The sequence below is a fragment of the Leuciscus leuciscus genome (assembly GCF_965113295.1).
Source record: "Leuciscus leuciscus genome assembly, chromosome: 12".
Lineage (NCBI taxonomy): Eukaryota > Metazoa > Chordata > Actinopteri > Cypriniformes > Leuciscidae > Leuciscus > Leuciscus leuciscus.
The window spans coordinates 32,501,361-32,526,628 of NC_138736.1; the positions used below are offsets into that span (position 1 = coordinate 32,501,361).

The following is a 25,268-nucleotide window of genomic DNA, read 5'->3' on the forward strand; positions in this document are numbered from 1 at the left end:
CTCTTAATATGGTTTTATCAAAATCCCCCTTAGGGTACAACATATTAACACAGAATCTCTATCAAACATTGACAGCCTGTGAAATTTTATTTCTAATGATAACAGTGGCTAAATGAACCGTTTTATTATAGTAACAAGTATTTTGACAAATCATGTTTACTATGGTAATTCCTTTGTAAGGGAAACAACTCCTTTGTATTTTCACAGCAAGCAAAGTAAGCTTTCCAAGAACAAAATTGTCCATTTGGCGTCATATTCAGGCTCACAACTGCACTTCCATTTGGCCAAAATGGAAAATTTATTGATCTCTCTGAAGCACAATATGCATTTAATGGTTGTAAAACAATAATAAAGTATAATTGTCTGCCAGTAAGATTGTACATTAATGTATCACAGATATATAAAATTCATCACAGAAGTAGAAAAAGATGCCAAAGACAGGAGAGATTAGGATAAACATAAAATAACTGAAGTTAAAAACATTTAAAAATGACCAGTGGATGTTCAGAAATGACAGCTAAACTACTTCCGATTGGCCGAGGCTGTTCCGATGACACAGTCGTTCACCTGCAACACAGCAAGCATGAGTTATAGACTGTGCTCTATATTCTCATAAAATAAAACATTTACATGATGTGATCACATAAGATCACTCACCTTGCTGGCAAAGCGCAGCGAATTCAGCGATTCACTGAAACTCTCTTCCTCAGGTGATATATTCACAAACATCAAACTGTACAGAGGTAAAGAAACAAGTCACATGTTCATTAAAACAACAATGAAAGAATTATATTCAGCAAAACCTCAAATAATACTACATCACAGGCTATAAAACATGTACTTGATCATTTTGCTTACGTTTTGCTGTTGCCTCCGAGGCAGTTCTGGAGGAGGTACGTGAGCTTTGAGTTACGGTAGGGAACAAAGCTGTCCTGAAAAGTAGAGTAAGAAATTGAGTGCGTGAAATCATTATTGCACAGCAAGTAAACAAATTTTTTTAACTGAAGACATTTTCTACATCTAATAATGCACCACTACTAGAGGCTCGTTCACACAAAGGATGATAATTATACTGTATATGTATATTATATATCCAGCTGATGGATAAAAACAATGACAGCCAATCAGAATCCATTCTGCAGTAACAAGCTCAGCATTTAAAGGTGAACTAAGTAACTTTTTTTACCTTAACTGAACAGCTTCGGAGTCATTGGAATGGTTATATTACTTATTTCGGGTTGAATGGTGGTCGTTTCGCACCCCTCTGGTGCCCGTGAGCGGAAAATACGCACTTGCAACTTTGAGCCGGCGGGCCGCCGGCCGCCGCGTCAGGAAGTATCGCGTGATATCAGGTCTCGCGATGTAAACAATTGCTTTACGGCCAAAAGAAATCTGCTAAAATACTGTCATTATTGCGCTCACTCACGCTGTTCGAACCCGAATGAAGAAGACGTTTGAAAGAACGTCCCATCTGCTTTGATGTCGTTGATCTACTAGCCTCTGGTGTCTGAGAATCACCAACGAGTTTTTACGACAGTGTTGTCAAATATCTATTCCGAAGCTGTGGGGGGAGCTCTAGAGAGAAACCTGCGAGCAAAAAGCGAGAATACAGCGAAGAAGTCCCAAAGCTACTGAGTGCTGCTTTAAAGTGACAGACAAGCACGTGCTTAGAATAAGCAGAACAATATAGTCCGCTGGTGTGGTGTGGACACTAATATAGTTCATTGTTCTTCGTGTGAACGGGCCTTAAAGCCACACTAAGTAGAAATTGTGTTTGTCAAACAGCGACCCCTAGAGTCGCTGTGGAATACTTGCACTGTCGTAAATATATTATATTATAACATTTTTACATGATTGCAGCTAAATCACAAGTAAATAGTCTATAGTCTAGGCCTACTGTATAATTTAATTTGTGTTGTTTTTATTGGAATGTAAACATTACAAAATGCCAGATAACATCAATTAAGTTAAATGTACGTCGCATTATTTCATAACATTGGCCGTTATGATGTCATTAGACATGATTATTAGGGCTGGGTATCGTTCAAAAAATTTCGATACCAATACCGATACCTTGATTTCGATACCGGTTCCTGAACGATACTTTTTTCGATACCAATTTTATGAAATCCATTTTAACAAGATTACATAACACATTACCTCAGAAAAACTTTGGTTTTATTTTTTCAGTTTGACTCATGCTCCTTAGTCAGTCCAGAAAGGAACAAAAAAAAAGCACAAAGGAACAAAATATTTTTTTTATAAAGAGCTCATGCTCACCAAACCTGAATTTGTTTGATCAAAAATACAGTAAAACTTGTAATATTGTGGAATAGTATTACAATTTAAAATAGTATTTGAATATATTTCAAAATGTAATTTATTCCTGTGTTGTCAAAGCTGAATTTTCAAAATCATTACTTCAGTGTCACATGATCCTTCAGAAATATGAAAACAGTTTTTGGAAACTGATACATTTTTTCATGATTCTTTGATGAATAAAAAAATTCAAAAGAACAGCATTTATTTGAAACAGAAATCTTTAGTAACATTACACATGTTTTAAGGTCATTTTTGATAACTTTAATGCATCCTTACTGAAAAAAAATTCTGACCAACACATTTTTGAACGGCAGTGTACATTCAGTAGGTCATTATTGCAATATAAACACTGTCAGAGTGATCAACAGGTATCTCTTCAGTTACCAGTCGAAGACGGAGCAACTTTCTGCTCTTATGTTTACTCCGTGCACTGTCAAGGGCTTCATCATATCTGTCGCGGTACCGTCTTTGCAGCAATTATTTTACCGCAAATACTGCATCGCACGCTTGGCATCGAGAATGGAGAAATGTAGCCACACTTTTGATCTGCTTTTCCACATCTTTAAGGTATTGTGAGTGTGTGTGCTCGCGTCTCATTGAGTATGTGCGCGAGTTTGTGTGTGTGTGCTCGCGTCTCATATGAGAATGTGTGCGTGGACTGTTTGTGTGCGCGCGCGCCTCTCATATGAGTATGTGCGCAGAGTTCCGCGCGTCTCGTGTGTGTAGAGTTTGCGTGTATGTGCGTGAGCGACTTTAGGCGTGTCGTTGTGCATTTCATATGTATTTGTTTGAGCGCTGACGTTGACGAGTTAACCCCTTAGGTATCGAAATTTGGTACCGAAAAACAAGTCATTTTTCGATACTCGATAGTATCGAGGCAATTCGGTCGGTACCTAAAAAGTATCGAACTCGGTACCCAGCCCTAATGATTATTGCAATTTATCATAATAGTTTGCAAATTGTGCTCGTTTACACTATTTACAACCTCTACGTTAGGCTTATTTATGATAATTATGTGAGATATTGAAAGCTGTTCTCATGATAATCGCAGGAATCAATCAACAGCGTCGTCTGATTCCTCAGGACTACGTGATAAATACACCTCACAACACCTGAGTTCAGCTGGCAAACTAATTCGTGAGGCATAGCTATCTGATTTATCAAAACGATTCTTTACTTTTAATGATGAAGATTGTGTGTTAAGCGTCTGCGACTTACTTTCACTTTGATTTGCGATAGTTTGCACGTTGGCTTGATGTTGCTCATCTGCGGTGATGCGTGTTCCAGCGCGTCGTCATATCTGGATATAACATAATAGCCTATACAACGCTCTCACACGTTTTTTTTTTGTTTTTTTTTTAAGCATTTTTGGGAGGAGTACAATTTACATATGTGGTTTCAAAAGTGGTTTGAGGGATCGGATTCAAATCCGTCTCAAATGCGTTTCGGAGGGCATTTAAACCTGGACTTTTCACGATCGGATAGCTATCCGATCTGAGAAAATGCATGAAGTGGCCAGGTGTTAACAGCCCCCATGACAAAAACATACGCACGAAAGCCGAAAACAAACGCTGGTTGGCCTCTCACGTCCAAATTTGACGAAGTGGTGGGGGAAGTGACGTATGCCGTAAAGCAGTCGAATTTTGTAGTTCTTTTTGTGCTCTTGTTACTACCCGAACACCGAAGTTACATAGTGCCAGTAAAAGCGATACAGACCCTGTCAGGCTATGGCAGACGTGTCATTCAACCTATTGTAAGTCGATGTACCATCACAAGGATCTTGGAAATATATTACGAAGGTTGAAAAGTTACATAGTGTCGCTTTAAGTGAGATATAAGAGTGTTAAATTCCCCAATAGCTCAGCATTAGGCTCCATATATTTAACTAAAAATTTACCTTGTTGGCCAAAGCAGCGATCACAATTCCCAGGTTGGTGAGGGAAGAGTTGATGGCGGTCATTTCCTTGAAGCGCTCACCTTGAGACTGACTCTTCTGCACTCTCTCACTGCCGGCCAAATCCACTAGACACAGCGTGGCTGAAAAGCAAATCAATACACAGTTAAAATCAGGCATCAATGTGTGAAATATCATATATGACTTTAAAACTGTGGACAAACTCAATATTACATATGAAGACTACTCTAAATTGGACATCTACACCCCTTTAAGAAGAGAAGTTTATCTATTATAGGCGCAGGTAGTATGTGATCCTTACACTTGCACTTGGATTCTCGAGCAGAGTTCTCCCCTTCTATGTCTAGCTGGAACACAGAGTGAGAACGTGACGAGTGATCGTTCATGCCCGTGCGGGCAGTGGACCGGTTCTGGTTTGCCAACATGATCAAGTTCTGCACCTGAGACATGAGGAAAGAAAGAGGCACATTAATAAACTGCAACAAGCAGGTATCAAACAATATAAACAAATCAATTATAACTGGGATTACTCTGAATTTTAACAAAGCTTTAGGGAGAAAATTTAGTGCAGGAAATTGTGACCATCTTTTCTTTCCTTTTGTGTCAAATCAAAGTTAAACTGCTTATCAAATGAAAAGAGACATTAAAACTGTGCACTGATAAATCACTTATAAATGCGCTTTAAACAAGCAGTACCTCATCCTCATTGTTAACTTTTTGGTAGGTTAGGTTGGTAACAGTGATCTCATTGTTGGAGATCTTCCTGATCTCATGTTCAGGTCTCTTGTTTGGTTTTCCCTTGAAGAGAAGATCTCGAAGGGTCTCATTGTAGATCTCCACAAAGCTGGCGGTGAAGGTGTACTAAAAATACCAACCCAAGAACAGTTCATTAATAAACAAACCATGATGAGGGCAAAAGCAATAACACTCAGTGGATGCCCTGAAAAGATACATCACAACATATTGAACCTCTTTTGGACAACAGATGAAATTCTATGAAGCCCTTACCTGCCACCCTTGCTCTTGGAGTGCTTTGGCAGACTTAAAGATTTGCTGGACAGCACGTGGGATGACCCCCCACAAATCCTCCAGATCACCCCCTTCCATAGTAAAGGTCTTCCCGCTGCCAGTTTGGCCATAAGCAAAGCAGCAAACGTTGTACCCATCCAGAGCAGACTGCACCAGAAGAGAAATCTCTTCGAAAACCTCACACTGTGAGGAACGTGGCCCAAACACGCGGTCGAAGCTGAAGTTGTAGCTCTTCTGTGTGTCAGCAGTGCGACCTGTGTGCGACTGAGAAAGAGAAGTGGAAAATCGGAGGGGTTCTTTGTCACATACTTTGAGTCAGGGATTCTTAACTCTGATTCCTTAGGTCCACTTTCCTGCAGAGTTTTGCTCCAGCCTTGACCTAACTCACCCGTCTGTAACTTTACAGTAATCCTGAAGAACTTGATTAACTTGTTCAGGTGTGTTTGATTAGGGTTGGAGCAAAACTCTGCAGGAAAGTGGACCTCGATGGCCAGTGTTGAGAACCCCTGCTTTAGGTTATACCAAGAAGAAACATCCATAAAACCAGAAGCATGATGAGAAGAATTTACCTCTTCCATTTTGGCAAGCGTGAGAGCCTTGTTGTCATTGGCCGGCAGCTGGATGTGCAGAATATCAGACTGATTGCCAGTCAGCAGTGGGCGGACTCTACAAAACACTCGGATGTTGCCCTAAAAAAACAACAACAAAAAACAAACAGTGATTAATTATTGCATACATGCACATACATGACTAAACACCTGAAAATATTAGTGGGATTTTGGACCAATGACATCTGTCTTAGTGCAAAGCTGCCCAGTATAATGGCTGCATCCAAAAAAAAACCCGCATACTTCTCTACGATACAGTACGCAAAAAACAGTGTGATGAGCAGTTTGTCTGAATTCACGGTCCTCATAAGAACAGGCAAAACTACAGACCTACTACTTCTGGTGAGATGGACACTTTACTATCCCAAGAGGCCACGGGGGGAGGATTTGTGCAAGGCAGAGAAGTGACAACTGACACTGATAGGTCACAAGGTGAAGTAATTACTTATTCAAAAGAAGTACCTACTCAGAGAGTATGTGATTTCAGACACAGACAATGTGAAACATTGAAACCCAGCAAACAACAGAATGCATTTCGTCATGTATGAATAGAATCTATCACTTGTGATACAAAAAAAAACCCCCACAGTTCTATATTGTTCTTCAAAAAACACATAGGTCTTCATCACAGCTTACCTTGAGCTCTTGAATGGTATTGTGGAGTTTCCTTCGCTCCATTTCTCCAAAGTGGAGCTCTTCTCGTTGACGGGCCACTGTTTCCTCAAGGTTCCTGGCCAGCTCTTGGCTCTCCTTCAAACTGTCTTGACACCGGCCCAGTGCAGAGGTCTGAATGGAGAGCTGAGTCTGAGAAAAACACAAGGATGTTACAGTTTGATAGTATCAGATCCCTTGAGACAGATATGAACACCAGGGTTAAATGGGGCCGTGTAGACGTATACCTGTACATTGCGCAGCTCAGACTCCAAATGATCCCTGAGTCCTTCCAAAACCTTATGCTCCTCAGTTAGCTTGCTGAGGTCTTTCTTAAGTTCATCTCTCTCTTTAGAGGCTTGTGCCAGGTCATCTTTCACAGTAGCTAGCTTTACCAGCTCCTCTTCACAATCCCTACAACAGAATCAGGAATATTATAACACAAATGAAGGACAACCAGGTTCTGATTTGTTATGGAATTATTTTTAACACTTACCTGAGACGCTTTTTGAGACCAATATTCTCCTCTTCGATTTCAGCCTTACACTTTTGGGCTTTGTTTATTGACTCTTTGAGACACTCGTTTTCCTGATTTACGGATTTTACTCTGCTCTGGTAGCTCTGGACTTTAGTCTCCATGTCACTGACTTTGCCCTTCAGGTCCCATCCTGGCCTTCGTGAGAGACTTGAAGCTGCAGTTGCTGAAAGTGGATAAATTAACCAATAGTAGTCTATTGTTAAAGTTCATATTTACAAATGGTAACATAGGAAAATATTTCAACCCATATACACACACGTTATATTACCTTTAGCAACTGCTGCAACTGGTCTTCTCTGGTCACCTTGATGGAAAGAAAAAATTGATGTTGACATATTCCAACTTCTGATATTTCCTTGCAACTATAATATCCAAGTTCATTGATATACAAACGGACATGAAGACAGGTGAATCGTTTGACCCATAGTTTTGTACTAATTACCTTGTTTTAGTTGTGTTATACAAGTTTTTGTGTGTGTGTTTATGCTTATGACTAAAGTCGGAATGAAATGGAAGTGGCCTTTTCTTTCCTATTATGCTGTAGATTTAAGTGAAATGGCTTCTCAAAAAAACAAAACAAAAAGTAGGGCGGGACTTGATTGGATACCGTTAGTTGTTTACTAATGCTGTGATCTCATGTGAGTGACAGGTTGCCCCGCCCTCAGTAAACACATCATCACAAAAGATGTCATTGCAAGAGAAAGGGGAAGTGATTTTGATTAAAGATTAGAATGGCATATGAATTTAAAAAGATAATTAAATCATTTCAAATAAATACGGCTATATTCCATAAAAAAAGTCATTTTGATTTCATGCTGACTTTAAAGGATGCCCCCAAAAGCTACATGTTTTGCAATACCTCTTGAGGGGGCAACGGCCACTGTTGCGGCTCCAGTTGGACGAATAGGTTTGGCTGAAAGAAGAGAAACAACACACTATTTTAGTCAAATATAACCCAAAAGCAAAAACTAAAATTTTTACATTTATATATAATTTACCAGTAGCTTTGACTAGCACAGGCCGTCTCGGGGGCGCAACACTAGCTGCAGGTCTGAACCTTTGAGACGGCTCAGTGTCCACCTTGCGCATCTTCTTCTGCAACAAACGAGGGTGTTTTTCATTACATATATATTCAAATATGGATTCCCATCCAATAGTGAAAATTTGTGTTGAAGCATGCGAAATCTGAATGAACTACAAACTCACTTGCGCAGGCTGTTGGTACTCCACATCCATGCTGTTGGCATGAGCCCGTTTCCCACTCATTACAGGGAGACGGGATACTGCAGTCTGCAAAAGAACCAAGAGAATGACATGAACAGACTTTCAAAGGTACACAATGACAGCAGAGCTATTTCAGAGATATGAAAATCAAAACAAAGGAGTTGTAGTTTAAGAATAATGCTTTCAAAACTAAATTGCTGATGTAGTGCATAATATTTCATATTGATATATATCAGTGCATATATACTGTATATTTTAAACTAAACAGCAATGACAAGTAGGTTGGGCTTCGTATGCATGCATGCCAGTTGATTTAAACTTGTTGAGGATGTATTTCCTAATGCATTTTAATGTTTATAATCTCACCTCTTTGCTCATGGATCTTATTCAGCTCTTCATGAAGTCAAGCATAAAGTAAATACAAAGCCCAAAACATTAAAAAGGTTAGTTAACGTTAGTCAGCAAGGTAGACATATACATTAAGAGCTGAAATCAGCAAACTACAAGTTACTTATAAAAAGGTTTAATGTACATTAACGAAAACAAACAATGGCTAAAAACATCGCAACCTAGCCGACGTCATTCGCGTAACTTTACAAAACATCGCACATATTTATACAATTAATTTCTATATAATATATCTTCAAATCCACATAAAAACTAACATATAAATCATCATACTTACAGTTGAGGTATATATATTTAAAAACCACTAACCTTTTATAAACCTATCTGGTAATTACAATGACTGAAAACACACCCCAGCGCAATAATCTTTCGTAGCCGTTTGGATTTCAAATTGAAAATGTGTGTGTGTAGTCGCTTTTCCCGCTGAGCTGTCATTGGTCGAATCGGAACCAATCAATACAAAGCATACAATAACCCCGCCCACATGGGGAGAGAAACGGTCCTTCGGCACCAAACAGATTTCAGCCAGACAGTTTTCAGCTTTTTCATGGACACAAATTATATTTGTGAATAACAGAGGACTGTTTTGTTTTTTTTGCTATTTAAATATAGTTTATAAATGTTTATTTGTCAAATGTGCAAAAAAGATAGTACTTGTTGACAATTAAATGTTAAGTAAACATCTTATCATACAATGAATAAATAAATACATTATATAGAATATAATGTGATTATACATTATATAGAATATACAAATATAAAGCTATACAATACATGAAAAAAATAAATGTACAATGTTAATGCAACATACATGTACAAAAATAATATTTCCATACATATTAACCTGGTTACAGCGTGTTCATATTTCTTCACATAATTATTCTTATTAATATGCATGATATACAAATACATGATGATTTTCGAACATCATTTTAACATTTTGCAACAAAAAAACGACCTCACATGGCGGAAGTGAATTTGGCGGTAAGCTTTTTGTAATTTTGACCTCATTCACAGGAAGTGTAGTCGAGCGGAGTCGGACAACCCTTCGAGAGAGAAAAAAATAGAAAAAAATTTAAGGAAAAAAAATCGGTGAATCCAAGGGGTTCGGGCGGATTTGGACGAAGTTTCCGAACTGTCCCGGCCCGGAGGAGCCCTGGGGGTTGAAAGGGAATCGCCAGCACCGGTAATTAACACAGAGTTATGAGTCAATTGTGAATTATTTCTCCAAATTTGAGCAACTCACGCGGGCGCTTCTCCCCCTGTCTCGCCAGCCGGAAGTCTGCATGAAGCTGCGTCTCTCTCGCATTGGCGTCGACGTTTTTTTTTCTTCCTCTCTTCGGTTTTTTTTTTTTATCCTCGAGTTTTTTTTCTTTTTTATTTTCTCAGTGAGACTAACCGAGAGATGGGATGGAGGCATAGGGACATTATTGTTTGCAAGCGGAAGTTTACATGTTGCATAGCTTTTGGATAGTGCTGCTTTCTTTGCGTGCATAACAAAAGCTGACATTTTAATGGAGGCTGGTTGAGGAAGCCCTGATATCATTAATAGATGGTTTTGTGCCTTTCCAGCTACATTTCCTTTAGATTGTTAGTGCATATGTCATTAACCTTGTCCCACTAGATAGAAACATGCTAAATGAGCTGTCATTGCAGAAAAACACGCATGCAACCCTTGCAAAACGAATAAAACGCGACATTGTTCACCTCCCTTGGTTTTATTTTGGCATGTATATGAAATGAAAGACGGTCAGATATGCACAAAAGTTGACTTGGAGGTTGACTTGGACATTTGATCTGGTTTTCCTTAGGATCATCGGTCGCACACAGATTTGGCGCAGGATCGATGCTTTTGTTTTGATGCCTATTTATAGCGCGCGCGATTCTCAATGCAAGTTCTGTATCTCTCGTGGAATTAAACAATTTGCGGTGCAGTTTTAACAGACAACAACAAATTGTGTGGTTGTTTGTAAAACAAAAACAAAAAAACATCAAATATAAAAAGGTCGAAGTGTTATACTCTTATTTTACCTCTTTGTTTTACAACTTTTATAAAACTGTCACTAATATAGCCCTACTGAATTATTTGTTTTAACCAGCCTAAGCTAGTTAACTGGTCTCTCAGCTTGGTCATTGTAGTTTTTTGGCTGGTTTAAAGTCAGTATGAAATGAAAATTCACCATATTTTCTAAATGTATGTGATGATTTTATTGTGAACAATTCATCCGTGCATGTGTTTAATGTTTAGGCCCCGAGCACCAAAGGTGTGGGAATTGCTCCATTTATTTGACCTCGTCATGTTTAATGAAAATGTCATAACTGGATTTTCCAGTGAAAACGACAGGCTTCTCTCTGGTGATGTATGCAGGACTTCTCCAATCAATTAGTTTGCTTAAACTCCGCCCCTGCAGGCTTATGTTCATCTGCCGCCTCTTTTAAATGCAATGCACACATTTCAAAATGCCCCGCCCTACATGTTTCTTTCAATAATCTGTTACACTCAGACGAATGTCACAGTATGGACTTGACTGGTTTTAGCTTGTAGACTAGTTTGCCAAAACTTTTAAACCATGAAATCATTCAAAAAGTATTTTTTAATGGAATATTGCAGTATTTTTTTAATAAAAGATTTATCCATGCACATAATTGTTTTAAAATTCATGTGCCTTTGTTATCTTTAATCAATCTCCCACCCCAATAGAGGGTATGCATTGACGTCACTTTCCCGTCGGAACACGCCCCCCTCAGCTGGACTGAGTGGCAAAAGAGCTGCTGCATGACTGGAGTTAATAGGGGGAAACTGCGGAAACGCAAGTAAAACAAACAATAATCAGTTTAAACTAGAGGTTGGACTCGATATAGTTTTCCTTTACAACTTACCAAAGATCCAGAGATCATGGATATTGACATGCAGCCAGGAATCGTGTTTCCTGACATTTATATGTGCCTGATTTCCATCCCGGGGAAATACATCAAGCAAATTTGCCTGTGAACGCTTTATATAAATACAATATAGGTAGGTCTAAATCCATGTGATCACTTAAATCAATGTTATATATCATCATATCGTCCAGCCTTAAAACTTTTACGTTTTTTGTCAGTGTTTATTTAAAAACGTCCAATTATGCAGAATATGCCATGTTAATTATTTAATTGATGAGTTGTCAATACAGTATATAACAATACAATATATAGGGTATGGTTTTACCCCTAAATTCAGCATATTGACACAGAATGATCTTTTGCTGCCTGGGGTCCAGTTGTTTCTATGAATTGCAGTGATCCATTTGCTTCTCTGTTCTGTAGCTTTCGGCAGTCTGTAAAAATATATCTCAGATTTTTCTTCAAATCTAGTTGTACAGTCAATCACAAAACTCTTTCCAGTTTTAGATGTGTTTTTCGCGGCATTCACGCTGAAAACAAATGCTGCCGTTCAATCTTTTTGCCACTTAGTGGGCGTATCCGCAGTCACTCCGGCCGATGGTGAACTCACGCGCACACCCTCTATTGCAGCGACATCTCGGCTGCATCCGAAATCACATACTTCCCTACTATAGTAGGCAAAACAACTGTATGTGTTAAAAGAGGTATATATGAAATCAGGGTAATCATAAAAGAGTAGACAAAAAGTACCCGGATGACCGAGATTCTGAAGTGTGCATATGATGGACGCTTTACTGTCCCAGAAGGCCATGGGAGAGGATTTGTAAATGGCAGTAAAGCAACCTAACTGACTGTATGTAGTATGTCCAGGTTACATTCATACTATATAGAACATACTTTTTTAGCAGTAATTACTTGTTCAAATTAAGTACCTATTCAAGAGAGTATGTGATTTCGGATGCAGCCCTCTTCTCTGATGACGGTGTTTGGTGTAGGGGCGGGACAACCTGTCACTCACATGACATCACAGCAACAGCAAACCACAACCATCCAAACATCAAATCAATTCCCCATGTATTAAACCAAGTCCCGTCCTACATTTTTTCTTGCTTGAGAAGACGTTTCCCTCTGATATACATCACAATAGAGAAGAAAAGACTTGCGCAAATTCCGTTTCATGCCAACTTTAAACCAGCTGAGCACCAGCTTGGCTAGACTGAGAGACCAACAAACCATCTTTGGCTGGTTGGCTGGTTGCCTGGTTCAGGCTGTTTTTCCTGCAGGGAGGTAATATGCAGGCTGAGTGGGCATGCATGCCTTTTTATGTTATTCATTTGTGTCAGTTATGTTTTACACATTGGGTTGTGCATGTATTGTGATTCCTAACCCAACACGCCTCTTTGCCATCCACCGGAAAGATGCTTCTTTATCCTTTGCCTAAAGATAAATAAAGTCAAGAGAGTAAAAATGCATGACATTTGACAGATGTTTCAAAGAAATTAAGAAAATAAATGTAATGCAAGGTACTTGGGTGCCAAAATGAATAAGTCTTATAGTCCAAGTTAAGTGAATAAATCTTCAGGCCACACGAGAAACATAAGGGCGAGGTGTCATTTCAGAACTGTTGCCAAAGGCAGAGTGGGTGTTTTACAAGTTATGTTGCTTTTCAATTGCAGAAATAATGGAAGATTCCCATTTCAACTCATCATACTTTTGGTCTCCCGTACCAACAGTACAAGGACAGGTAGACACCTTATTATTGGACTCTCTTGTACAGTACATCGTTGTGTCTTTAACAGACACGTCATGCTTATTGAGCACAATTTAGTAAATCAAAAAAACAAAACAAGCATACCAGTCCGGGATGGCTAACACCAGCCTCGCACTGATCCATGTGAAAGTTACACACTGGAAGCCCAGCACAAGCATTGAGAAAAAGTAACCCTTCCCTCGCTGCTCTCTCCTTTTTCCCCTTCATCCTTCATCTGTGTTATCTCTCAATCCATCGTCCTTTTCTCTTTCCTCCTTTCCTTTTTTCCCTTGTTTTTTTTCCCATTCGTTCCCCCCTGCGATTTTAGATTGAGAACGCCATGTTTCTGAACAAGATGAAAGAGCAGCTGGGACCGGACAAGGGCGCTTCTTTCCCGCACTCGTCCGCTGCGCACTACCCTACGGCGGTGCTGACGGTGCCAGGCTCGGTCGCCATGGACACGGGAGCCATCGGGAGGGTGCCGAAACAGGAGGGTGGTGGAGGAGGAGGAGGAGCCGGGACAGCAGGGGCGCAAATGACTGCCGTTGGAGCACACCTGCACCCACCTCACACGTCCCAGAACATCACAGTGGTGCCCGTACCAACTACTGGCATCATGACTGCAGGTGGGTGTTCAAAGTTATCTCAAAGTGAAGAGATATTAACTAAAAGTTACAGAAATTTGGTCAAAATCATGTGTTTCCCTTCTGTCTCTCAGCGGGGTTAGTGATCACGACTCCTCAGGGTGCACTGGTCACTCCTCCTGCTTCCTCTCAGTCTTTTGTTTCTGGGCCGCAAACAACTACCATGATTGTGTCCGCTCTGCACCCAACAAACACAGGTAAACAATTTAACTGACCGTTCAGACCCTTCCATCATATCCACCTTTAAATACATTTTCATAGCGGTAAAACCAAAAGTATAAGGTTAGAAATAAGATTGTTATTATGTATAGAATATGAATTATGTATAGGACTTCAATAAATAGTATTAAACTTGCATTTATTCATTGTAACACAATATTTTTTATGTTTCATTTATCATTATGTTTTTTACACACACATGTATGTATAAAGATATATAGTACCTTGGCATTAAATTACCAAAAGAATAAAAAAGTGCCAGGGTGTTTCTAATACAGCTGCTGAGGGACGGATAGTAAATTGAACATCTTTCTGTCTGACTGCCATGATCCGTCTCTCGATATCATTTTCATCTATTGGAAAGTCAATAGTGGATTTTTTTTCTTTCACCTTTGGAGCAAATGTTAATGCTAAAATTATATTTGCTGTGGCCTCCTTAGATACCTCTATAGACATTTACTGTGCTGTAGTTAATTTAAACCCAGAAATGTCCATTGTTCATTCGTATATCCTCGTTGAGCGGCGTGATTTCTATGTTTGCATAGATGTCGATGGAATTGATGTGCGGGTCTTAAATTAAATTAAGATCTTAAAAATGGTATTAAAAAGTGTTAAAGGTGCAATAGGTGATTCTCTACAGAAGGTTTTTTTGTTATAATTGTTAAAAGTCTCCTCGTATCCTGATAGCAATCACTATGTTAAACGGTCTAAATGTATTATAGCCTATATACATATCATCTGTGGAAGGCTTAGGACCATAAAAAGTTGAACTAATTATTATATTCTGTCCGAATGAAATAATACAGTGACCTAACTGCCTGTCAACGTATGTTTTTACATTCCCTCGCGCCCCTATTCGCACAGACATCATACGTCATCAGCACGTTTCATGCTATGCAGAGTTTATACAGACAGACCTCAGTCACGGAGCACAGCAAATAAACAGCAGCCGCCTTTTACAGTTCCTAACAAATCAAAACAACGAGCTTATGCTGCGTACTTCCAGTTTTCGAGGAGGTGTGGCTTTGGATGGCGATTTTCAGGGAGGGTGGGATCGTATGCTTTCAATGCTAGCAGGCTAACGTTAGCATTTCCCAGATCACCTACTGCACCTTTAAATAGGAAGTGCTGAACCTGCAGATACCCTATAATTATTTAAATTTTTTTCACTTTCACGGTCTAAAACACCAGACACACACACAGATATGCTTGCTTACGCAGCCATCTCAGAGCCAAAGAAGCTGTAGGAAGTGAAAGTGATAGTGACTGTGGGAGGTAGTGAGAAGGGATGGATGATGGATGGAGAGAGGGAGGGACAGGGAGCTCTATATGTTGAGTATGTTCTGCTTTTTCCTGTCAGAGGCTGTCCGGTCCCCTTCCCTCTATCTCCACAGCCACTGTAAGTATAATAGCACATGTACATCTCTACCAGAAACCTGCAATGACACTCACTCACACATCACTAAAGCAGTTATTGCAATGAAATGACTTTTTATTTACCCTGTGTATTCATTCGTTCCAGACCTGTATGAGTTTCTTTCTTCTGCTGAACACAAAAAAATATATTTTGAAGATTTGGAAGAAAGAAACTCATACAGGTCTGGAACAACTTGAGGGTGAGTAAATGATGACATACTTTAAATTTTTGGGTGAACTATACCTTTAATACATGGATTAGCAATGTGATGGCTATTGACTAATAGTATTTACATAACCTGTCAGCAACCACTTTTTGCTGTGATAAGATTTCAGTTAAATTAATAAATTCATATAAGAACCACATTATTTCATATAATACAGTCATTTAGCTTTAAAATTGGGTCAGAAATCTTTGTACTCAGGCATCATAAGATCATTGGTTTGGAAAACCGCAATGTTTTGCCAAGGTAGACCTTTAAAAGTTGGGGCATTACAACATTGCATAAGGTTTTTAGCACACATTTAGGTCAGTTTTATTGAAATTTATCTGGAAGGTTTACTAAATAATTGACTTAATGTTTGTAGGTCATGTCAGACCATTGAAAATTTCAGACATTTTGTTGAAAAGTGCAGTAAAGAGTTTCTGTCACAAGTTTAAAACTCCTCATTGGCTTTATCTTCTGATTGTAGTTGCAGGAAGAAATCATGCACATTATGTTTTATAATCAATATTACATAACTCTTGTTTTTATGCCCTCCTGACATGAACAGACAAGAAAGAGGATGGCAGTATCCCACCTGCTGTAGTCATGCCAGTTCCTGCGAAGCGGGGGAGAAAGAAGAAGTCCATGATGCAAAGGGCAGGTCCTGTTTCAGCCCACACACTCGCCACAGGAAATGATGCGCTGATTCTTGCGCACCTGGCCGCTGGGGGACAGGTGAGGTGTTGCTGAGGTGTCATAATTTTACCTTCATTTAAAGAAGTTCTTGTTTATAATAAGTCAGTCAACTATGAAAAGGGGTCAAATTCGTATTTTAAAAACATTAAAATTGTGAGAAATAGACAAGTTTGTTATTGTGGTGTTGTTATTTGTTTAAAAGACTCTCAAAACACGCTTCCCTACTAAAGGTAGGGATAAGTAAGTAAAAGTTTACTTATGTTAAGCTGCTCACTGTATTGCAGCACAACACAAGTGACCCGTACGACCTCTCCAACGATGAGGATGATCATCAAAGCAAAGATGGAAACAAGTCCTACAGGTACCTATTATTGGTTAAGGAATATCTTAATTTAAACAGGGAATTATTGAAAAATATAGCCATTTTTCCATATCTTGGAAAAAATGTGAAAAATTATTTTGTGGTTTTAATTTAATACTCTTATCTGATTTGATTGATTTTAGTGTGTATTTAGAAAACTATATAAAAAACAATCATAGTACTTTTAACAGTAAAAGACTTAAAATGCAAATGTGAAAGCGTAATTGTTTAACAGTAAGTTTCTTTGGTCTATACGGTCTCACCAACACTGTTTGCATGTCTATTAGTACTTTTATTTGAACTTTATTCTAATAAGTTTAATTTCATGATATTTTGACCTGGAAAATTGTTGTTTTCAGTAAGAAAGCATCTATATATCTAGATGATAAATGTAATGCATTATTTAGAATTTATGAGATGTATTGTGATACATTTTTGTCACTGATTCAGTATTTCAAGTAAAAAACTTCACTAAAGGTCTTGAAAGTGTTGTTGTGGAAATTCTCAATACAAAACTAATCTGACTTCACCACGGACAATTCGGACAACCTCCGGATGTCAATATAACATAATATAATACTATAGTATTTCAGGGTAATTCCCTTCCCAAATACATACAATACAATACAATACTTGAGATAATTCCCCTCCCGGTATGGTAATGGTGTCCCATTAAGAAGCTACTATCACTTTCTAATGCAATTTGGATTTCTAATGCAAACGCACTGCTGATTTTTCTCTGTAGGTGCCGGATGTGTGCGGTGACGTTCTTCAGCAAATCAGACATGCAGATTCATGCCAAGTCACACACAGAGGCGAAGCCGCACAAGTGTCCTCACTGCTCTAAATCATTTGCCAACTCCAGCTATCTGGCGCAGCACATCCGCATCCACAGCGGCGCCAAACCCTACACCTGCTCCTACTGCCAGAAAACCTTCAGACAGCTCAGTCACTTACAGCAGCATACACGGTATGTCTGTGTGTGTGTGTGTGTGTTGTGTACCTAGCTAAAGTATGTACTACTACACCTCCTACAGGATGGACCCACGTCTAGCCAGGGCATTGTTTAGTTGGCCTAGTTGTGCTTTTGATTAGGATAAGCATGTTTATCTTTATCTTTTTCCATTCTCTCTTTCTCTTTATACCTCCTTGCCCTTTCCTACCCTGATGCTGTGACATTTGAGCTTGCACACACTTCTAATTTAAACAGGACAGTATATTCTCTGAAGACTGAAGCAGGTCTCATGCTAATCTCATCGCTCATCTGCTTGTCTTATTTTACACCACAATGACTAACTTTCTTTTGTTTCATTTTCTTCATTTGGTACACTTTAAGTTTGTCAATGTCCTGTTGCCATTTATACTGACATTGTATTCTTCATTATGCACTTTCACAAATTTTTTATTTATTTAATGTTTTAAATTCACGTCATATATAAAAAAAAACACGTGACTTACATGCAAGATAACACGACAGCGTTTATTGCGTTTTGTTTGTCGACGTAGAAGTTAAGTTAAACATGCTGTGCTGTAAGCGCTGCACTTATATAGCTTCCACACTCCGCATTTACACTTAGAAATTAGCCTAATATTAGTGCACATTTATCCAGGTTAATGTTAAAGGGATTGTTTATCCAAAAATGAAAAATCACTTACTCACCCTCAAGTTGTTCCAAACCTGTATGAATTTCTTTTATCTGCTGAACTCAAAGAAAGATATTAATTTTACTATTGAAGTTTATGGTGCCCAATAACTTGAACCAACTTGTTGGTTCTTCAATATATCTTCTTTTGTGTTCAGCAGAACAAAGAAATTTATACAGGTTTGGAACAACTTGAGGGTGTGTAAATGATGACAGAATTTTTGAGTCAACTATCCCTTTAACGTTAGAGCCGAGTGGCCATGTGAAGTGGCTAATGTTACATGTTTTGAATGATGAAGTCATGTTTGAGGTCACACATCACCTTTTTGTGGTCTTTCTTCACCATATTACGGCATGGACCAGCCGTGTTTATGATCTGTCACTGCGTGACTACGCCAGTTCCTGTGGAGTGTTTTTCCTTGACTGACTGACTGACTAATTAAAATTGAATAGACCAAGCCTCCTCTCGCAGACTAACGTTTAGTCAACGATTGGGGGCAGCCTTAATAATTTTTTACTTTAGTCCCTTTAGTGTGTAAAAACTAATTGGAACCATATTGACAGTAAATACACTTAAATGGGCGCCTAGCTGGCCTGAAGAATATAAAGCGTCATTTAGTCTTTGTTTGCTTCTGTTTTACTTAAGTTTCTTTTCTATATTATTTGGCTTGTCATGTCCTTTTCCTCTCATTTCCATGTCATTTTTATGCTATTAACAAGAATGAGTCTTTAATTGAATTTCATCTCACTTTATCTTCATCATATCTGTTTCATCTGCTTCATTCTGCTGGGGTTTAAAGGCTCTGGGGTGGTTTCATATAAACATATAGTTAGGGAGGGGGAAAGGATGCTGGTGAGAGAGAGAATGAGAGAGAGAGAGGATAAGATGAAGTGCCTTGTGTTTTTGTGTGCTGCGTTTCGTAACCCAGACACCACAAAGAGCACCGTCGCATTGCTAAAAGCATGAAACCTACAGCAAATTTTTATGATACAGTCATGATTTGATCCACATAGGGGTAAATTATTGATTTATTGGTGAATCTCTCTCTGTTTTTTTCTCTCTTTTCATCCCCTTCCCTTCATCCCTTGCTAGAAACCACACAGAGGGCAAACCGCACAAGTGTCCTCACTGCTCCAAATCGTTTGCCAACTCCAGCTACCTGTCCCAGCACATCCGCATCCACAGCGGCGCCAAACCCTACACCTGCTCCTACTGCCAGAAAACCTTCAGACAGCTCAGTCACTTACAGCAGCATAACAGGTAACAGACAGGGAGAGAGAAGCAGTACTGGACTATATACAGCTCCTCGCATCCTTTTCCTCTTTCCTTCCTCCTCTGTTGTCTGTCATCTGTCATCTGTCATGCTGTAGTTGTGAGGATTGTGTAGTCTAGACACTCCAGAATGTATTCATGTGATCTTGAAATTTAGATCCTAGATTTCGAATTAAGTGCTTCTGTTTTGTTTGTTGTTGTTGAAGGATTCACACTGGTGATCGGCCGTACAAGTGTGTCCATCCCGGCTGTGAGAAAGCTTTCACCCAACTATCCAACCTCCAGGTAACCATCACCAGCTGATTTATAGATGCTTTCACACATTTCAGCTTTCTGCAGAAGTGACTGAAATCCTGTTCCTGTGGTGAATCTGATCAGCATAAACTGACACTAGGGTTGTGAACAGAGTTTGTTTTTAATAAGATAGTGTACCAAATGATTTTTCATGAGCTTTGGTTCCACTGCGGATTGAACACTGTACTAAAGTACACTGAAAATTACTATTCAAGAAGTCCATATGCATATGACAGCCCTCTTCAGTTCTAAAATTATTGACTCTTCGGTTCGTTTTAGTGAATCAAAAACACTTATGAATACGTATGAGTGGTTACTGCATTATCTGAGTCATTTACTGAACCATAAATCAACTATTTTGTCACTTGAGACCTAAATCAGTTTAGTTACTGGTTGTTCATATGAGGTGTGTAATTACACATTTTTCTTTCTGTGTGATGCAAAGCTGAATTTTCAGCATCATTACTTCAGTCCTCAGTGTCACATGATCCTTCATAAGTCATTCTTATATGCTGATTTGGTGCTCAAGATATATCAGTTGAAAACAGTTGTGCTGCTTAATATTTTTGTGGAAACTGATGCATTTTTTCAGGATTATTTGAAAATAGAAAGTTCAAAAGAACAGCTTTAATTTGAAATAGAAATCTTTTGTAGAATTAAATTACTTTCATTAGACTGTACTGTCACTTTGATAATTTAATGTGTTCTTGCTGAATAAAAGAATTAATAAAAAAAATTAAAAACGGACTGACCCAAAACTTTTGAACTGTAGTGTATTGGGTCCAAATATTGGATTGCATTTATGTCATTAAAAGGTTTTTTAAGTGTGCCTTTTGCAAGAATTAGATTTTTTTTTAAATCTGATTGATCAAATCTGAAATTCTCATAATTTGGCAACAGAGGGCAGTAAATGCATTACATTGGTATTGCACTCCTTATGATTTCCATCCATAACTAACACTAAACTTACATAAATCATTTCCAAATACAATTGTGTATGTATTTGTTATTAATTCAGACTGTTTTTTCAGTCTCATCGAAGACAGCACAACAAGGACAAGCCATACAAATGTCACAACTGTAACCGCGGTTATACAGATGCGACCAGCTTGGAGGTTCACTTGTCTACACATACGGTGAAACACGCCAAACTCTACTCCTGTGGCCTCTGCAACCGCGCATACACATCTGTAAGATCCCTCCCACAATGCCTGAATCCTTCATCAACTGTCTTATCATTCTTCAGTTTTATTCTCCTACATATACATATATATATATATATAGGAGTTAGTCAGAGATGTTTGAGTTTGACGCATTTTTCTATTTTTGTTTCTTTTCTAGGAGACGTACCTGATGAAACACATGCGGAAACACAACCCAGACCCTCTGACAGTGGCGGCTGCAGTGGCTGCCCAGCAAGCCCAGCAGGGCCAGAACCCGGCTCAGCCCTCGGGTGGAGGAACCGGCAGGGGTCGCGGGCGAGGAAGGGGCGGCGGAGCTGCGGGAGCCAGAGCGGGACCAGCGGCTCAAGCCCAGAACCAGCCCAATCCAAACCCGCCAACCAGTTACTCTGTTGCGGAGGGAATACCCTGCCCTTTCGACCTGCACCAGTACAAGACCGTGTCGGCTGGAGAGATCCAGTACAAGCCTGTCAGCGTGGCCGACCTGACGGCCCACAAAGACCTCTGCCTCACCGTCTCCACCTCTGCCATCCAGGTGGAGCACATGAACTCGTAGAGCAACTCGAGGAGGATGAGAGCGAGGAGGTGGGGTGAGGAGAAATGGACCATGAATTGGGAAGGAAAAAAAACACTGCCTTGGGACAGGAGGATTTCCAAATTCAGACTGGTAGGACGAGGGGAGGGAAGGATGGCAGATGGAGGAGAAACGAAGAGATGAAGGAGGAGATAATTAACTCTTTGAGTTGTCTTTCTTTAGACTTGCTTTGCAGTGTCACAAAAAAGGCCTTAAGCTGTCATGATGACTATTTTCAGTTAGCAACTATTTCAATATATTCAATACTCAACCCCTTTTGCCTCTATAAAGTGCAACAGTCGGCCTCTTGAAGTAAAAATCCCATTCATTTTCTCCATAGAGTAATTGATTTTTTAACAATATCTTACGGTGTGTTCACACTTGGCATGTTTGGTTCGATTAAAATGAACCCTGGTGCGATTGCTTTATTAGTGCGGAATCATTTGAATAAGTGTGAACGCTGCCATACAAACCCTGGTGCCACTAAACAAGCGGACCGAGACCACTGATAAGATGGGTCTCGATACACTTCCAAACAAAATACTAATGCAACACGGACCAAAGACATGTAAACAAACCAAAAACAGGACATGATGTCACAAGATGCGACCCTAAAAAGGACAGAATGCTCAAGAATACCTGTTTTTTTCCTCTCGTCATAGTCGAGATGCTGCCCATCACAGTTCAGTACAGGCATCAGAACCGCGTCTCCTCGCAGCAGATCTTCATTTGTGTGTGTGTGACGGAGGGATTCCTGCCGCTGTTTTGACTCCTTTACACATTTTATAAGCTCTTCACGAGTTCTCAGCTGGTCAAAACACCATCATATGTAGGCTACGCACATACAGCGAGCGCATTTAGCCCAGAACACAGCATTGTTTTGAATGTTCAGTAAGTTCCGTCTCAAAATATACATCATAGAAGCTGACCAATCAGGTTGTGAACGTATCCCTATGCCTTTAGGTTTGGCATCTTTAGGTTCAGTGATAAAAATGCCAATGTGAACGCTAAGAAGACCAGGACTACATCTTTTTTTTTCTTCTTGGTCCGGACCAAACCATCCAAGCGAATTGAACTACAAGTGTGAACACACCCTTATAGACATTCAAAACAGACCTACTGTGAGCTCCAAGGTTGTTAATCAATGGTATATGCTTCTGTTGAAGCCATCAATTAAATAATCATGTTTAATAGTGGAATTCCTGATGAAAAACTACATTAGCCACGATTCTGCAAAGACATCTCCAATAAGCTAATCACAACAAGCTAATTGTTGCGAGCATGAATATAAACACTCCGATATACACCATGATCGCAACTTCATGAGGACTTCATGAGTAGCAGTTAACAAAGACTACCATATGCTTTTATCAAGCTGTGAAAACCAGCAAGTTTACTTTTTTCTAATTTATAAATGTTACAAATGCTGGTAAACAAAATGGACAAAAACCAAAGTATCCGATAAATGAATTGTACAGAACTGCATCTAGTTTACATTAAATATTTTGCAGGAAGATGCACACATACCTGCGGCATTTAAACAGGTCAATACGAATAGTTCACCCAATAATTAAATTAAATTTATCGTCCCTTATGTTGTTCCAAATCCGTATGACTTTGTAAGCACTTGTGGAGTGTTAATGCCTTTTATGACACTGCTTTGCAGGCCTGCTGATTGACATGTCAAGTAAACGTGCAACTGGTTTGTCACTGCCAGCCGAGACCTGTTGGAAAGAGGAGGCCAAGACTGCACTAAAGGGACAGAAGCTAATGGTTTATGGGAGATGGCACTTAAATGAACTTTTTTTATTCATCGTTTCTGTTTTCGTCGTTACATTTTAGCCATTTATCATATGTATTTTTCTATTGTCCTTGTGTATGTATGTTTGTATGTGTTTGAGTGTGAAGGGTTGGTTGAAAGCATGTAAGAGAACATTTTAAGAAGGAGATGAATGTGTGAAAACATCTATAAAGTTGACAGATTTTTTTTTTTTTAACCTTAAGTTTAGTCATTTTATATATTTTCTTGACCTTCCTTACAAAGAGTTTTTGTTTTTTGTTTTTCAGAAAGGAAGGAAAGGGGAAAAAATATTGTGCAGACAACAATTTGGTTACCAGGTACTATTTAGTAGTGTTTTTTTAAAAACCTTTAATACTAGTTATTATTATATTAACTGTTATTTTTTATGCAATTATTACTATCATCATCATTATCCATTGGGAGTTACTCTCTGTGTGTGTGTATATATATATAGAGATGACGTGTTCATTCTAAAAGGGAAGGATTGTCTTTCTGGTCCAGCTGAAATATGATTTTTAAAAAATGTATTAAAGGCAACATTAGAGATCAGAGTACGGGATGTTAACATATTGCTAAACCATCCGATCACTGACCTACATGATGCCATCTGTGTCCAGTAAGCAGCCAGGTGATTGGCTAGTCCTCCACGTATAATCCTCGTTGTATCCATATATGTCTTTGGAAAATAACACGGTTCTCAATATTATTATTAATGTTACTTCTGTCACTCCTAATACTTATTATTAACTACTCTTTAAGATGACTTTGCTGTATAGATCAACACTCATTCATCTGACGTAACTGTTTCTCCTAATATGAACAATAAAAAAGATAAACACATTCTATTTGAGATAGTCATGTTATTGTCCAATGCAATTTGGATAAAAATTACAATGTGCCGTTTGACTTTTCTTTTAGATTTTTTAAGAGCTTGGAAAATGTCTTTTTGCATGCACATATTTTGATATATTTCCATACTCGTTTTGCTCTCAAAAAAAAAAAAAAAAAAAGTCCTGATTTGTTGGAATTGCATTTCTCAGATAAAATTGTAACATATTTCATACAGCGTTTAGGTTAGAACTTGTGTGGGTATTTACAAAGATGAACATTTTAGGAGCAATTGGGATATAGTATTTATAGTGCTGTATTCAGAACATAAAACACTTGTTTTAAATAAAAGTGCTTGTTTTTATCTATAGTGCTTAACAATGTTTTTGTAATAAGAACATATTCGCATTAAAATTATCTTAAAGAATTTTTTTTTTGTTAATGAAAAGCTTTTGTCGTGTTGCCGCATGTTCCAGACAGCCGGTCAGTCTGTGCATTAGAGGATCCGATTCATTCAGACACAAATGAGTGGTTGAATCATTCACTCAGCTGATTTGTTCAAAACACTGATATTTTAAGGAACGAATGACCTAACAATTGCATATTGCTCAGAGACTCTACGGTTGTTTCTGCTTTGACTTTGTTTGGAACTATTTATACAATACGACATACAATACATTACAAATACAAGTGTCTGAGAATCTGTGGATTTGTTGTCCATGCAGTGTTTGGTGGATGTGGGGCAACCGGAGCCTATATATGCACAGGTGGAGTTCTAGTTTGTCAAGCAATGAGACCTCAATA

The 25,268-nt window shown here is 38.8% G+C and overlaps 2 protein-coding genes across 4 annotated transcripts; one reads left to right on the forward strand and one right to left on the reverse strand.

Annotated features, from left to right (window-relative positions):
- Positions 1–68: 68 nt before the first annotated feature.
- kifc1 (kinesin family member C1) lies at positions 69–8,680 on the reverse strand. Its single transcript, XM_082186192.1, has 16 exons — positions 8,654–8,680; positions 8,270–8,353; positions 8,062–8,158; positions 7,923–7,976; positions 7,332–7,367; positions 7,022–7,226; positions 6,774–6,939; positions 6,511–6,678; positions 5,836–5,955; positions 5,246–5,530; positions 4,934–5,098; positions 4,539–4,677; positions 4,220–4,359; positions 859–932; positions 658–733; positions 69–567 (listed from the first exon to the last, which is right to left on the reverse strand). Exons 1-16 carry the CDS (start codon positions 8,663–8,665, stop codon positions 523–525), a joined length of 1,866 nt encoding a protein of 621 aa, XP_082042318.1. The 5' UTR covers positions 8,666–8,680; the 3' UTR covers positions 69–522.
- Positions 8,681–9,533: 853 nt separating this feature from the next.
- On the forward strand, positions 9,534–24,476 carry znf384a (zinc finger protein 384 a). Of its 3 annotated transcripts, XM_082186195.1 has the most exons (12): positions 9,535–9,881; positions 13,255–13,322; positions 13,657–13,954; positions 14,047–14,169; positions 15,552–15,590; positions 16,382–16,548; positions 16,794–16,870; positions 17,616–17,840; positions 19,607–19,774; positions 19,993–20,071; positions 21,112–21,270; positions 21,422–24,476. In XM_082186195.1, the coding sequence occupies exons 2-12, from the start codon at positions 13,260–13,262 to the stop codon at positions 21,815–21,817; spliced, it is 1,794 nt and encodes a 597-aa protein (XP_082042321.1). In that variant the 5' UTR covers positions 9,535–9,881; positions 13,255–13,259; the 3' UTR covers positions 21,818–24,476. The 3 variants fall into 3 exon arrangements, with proteins under 3 accessions (XP_082042323.1, XP_082042321.1, XP_082042322.1); XM_082186197.1 differs by lacking the exon at positions 19,607–19,774 and having other exon boundaries at positions 9,534–9,881; XM_082186196.1 differs by lacking the exon at positions 15,552–15,590.
- The last annotated feature ends 792 nt before the right edge of the window (positions 24,477–25,268 follow it).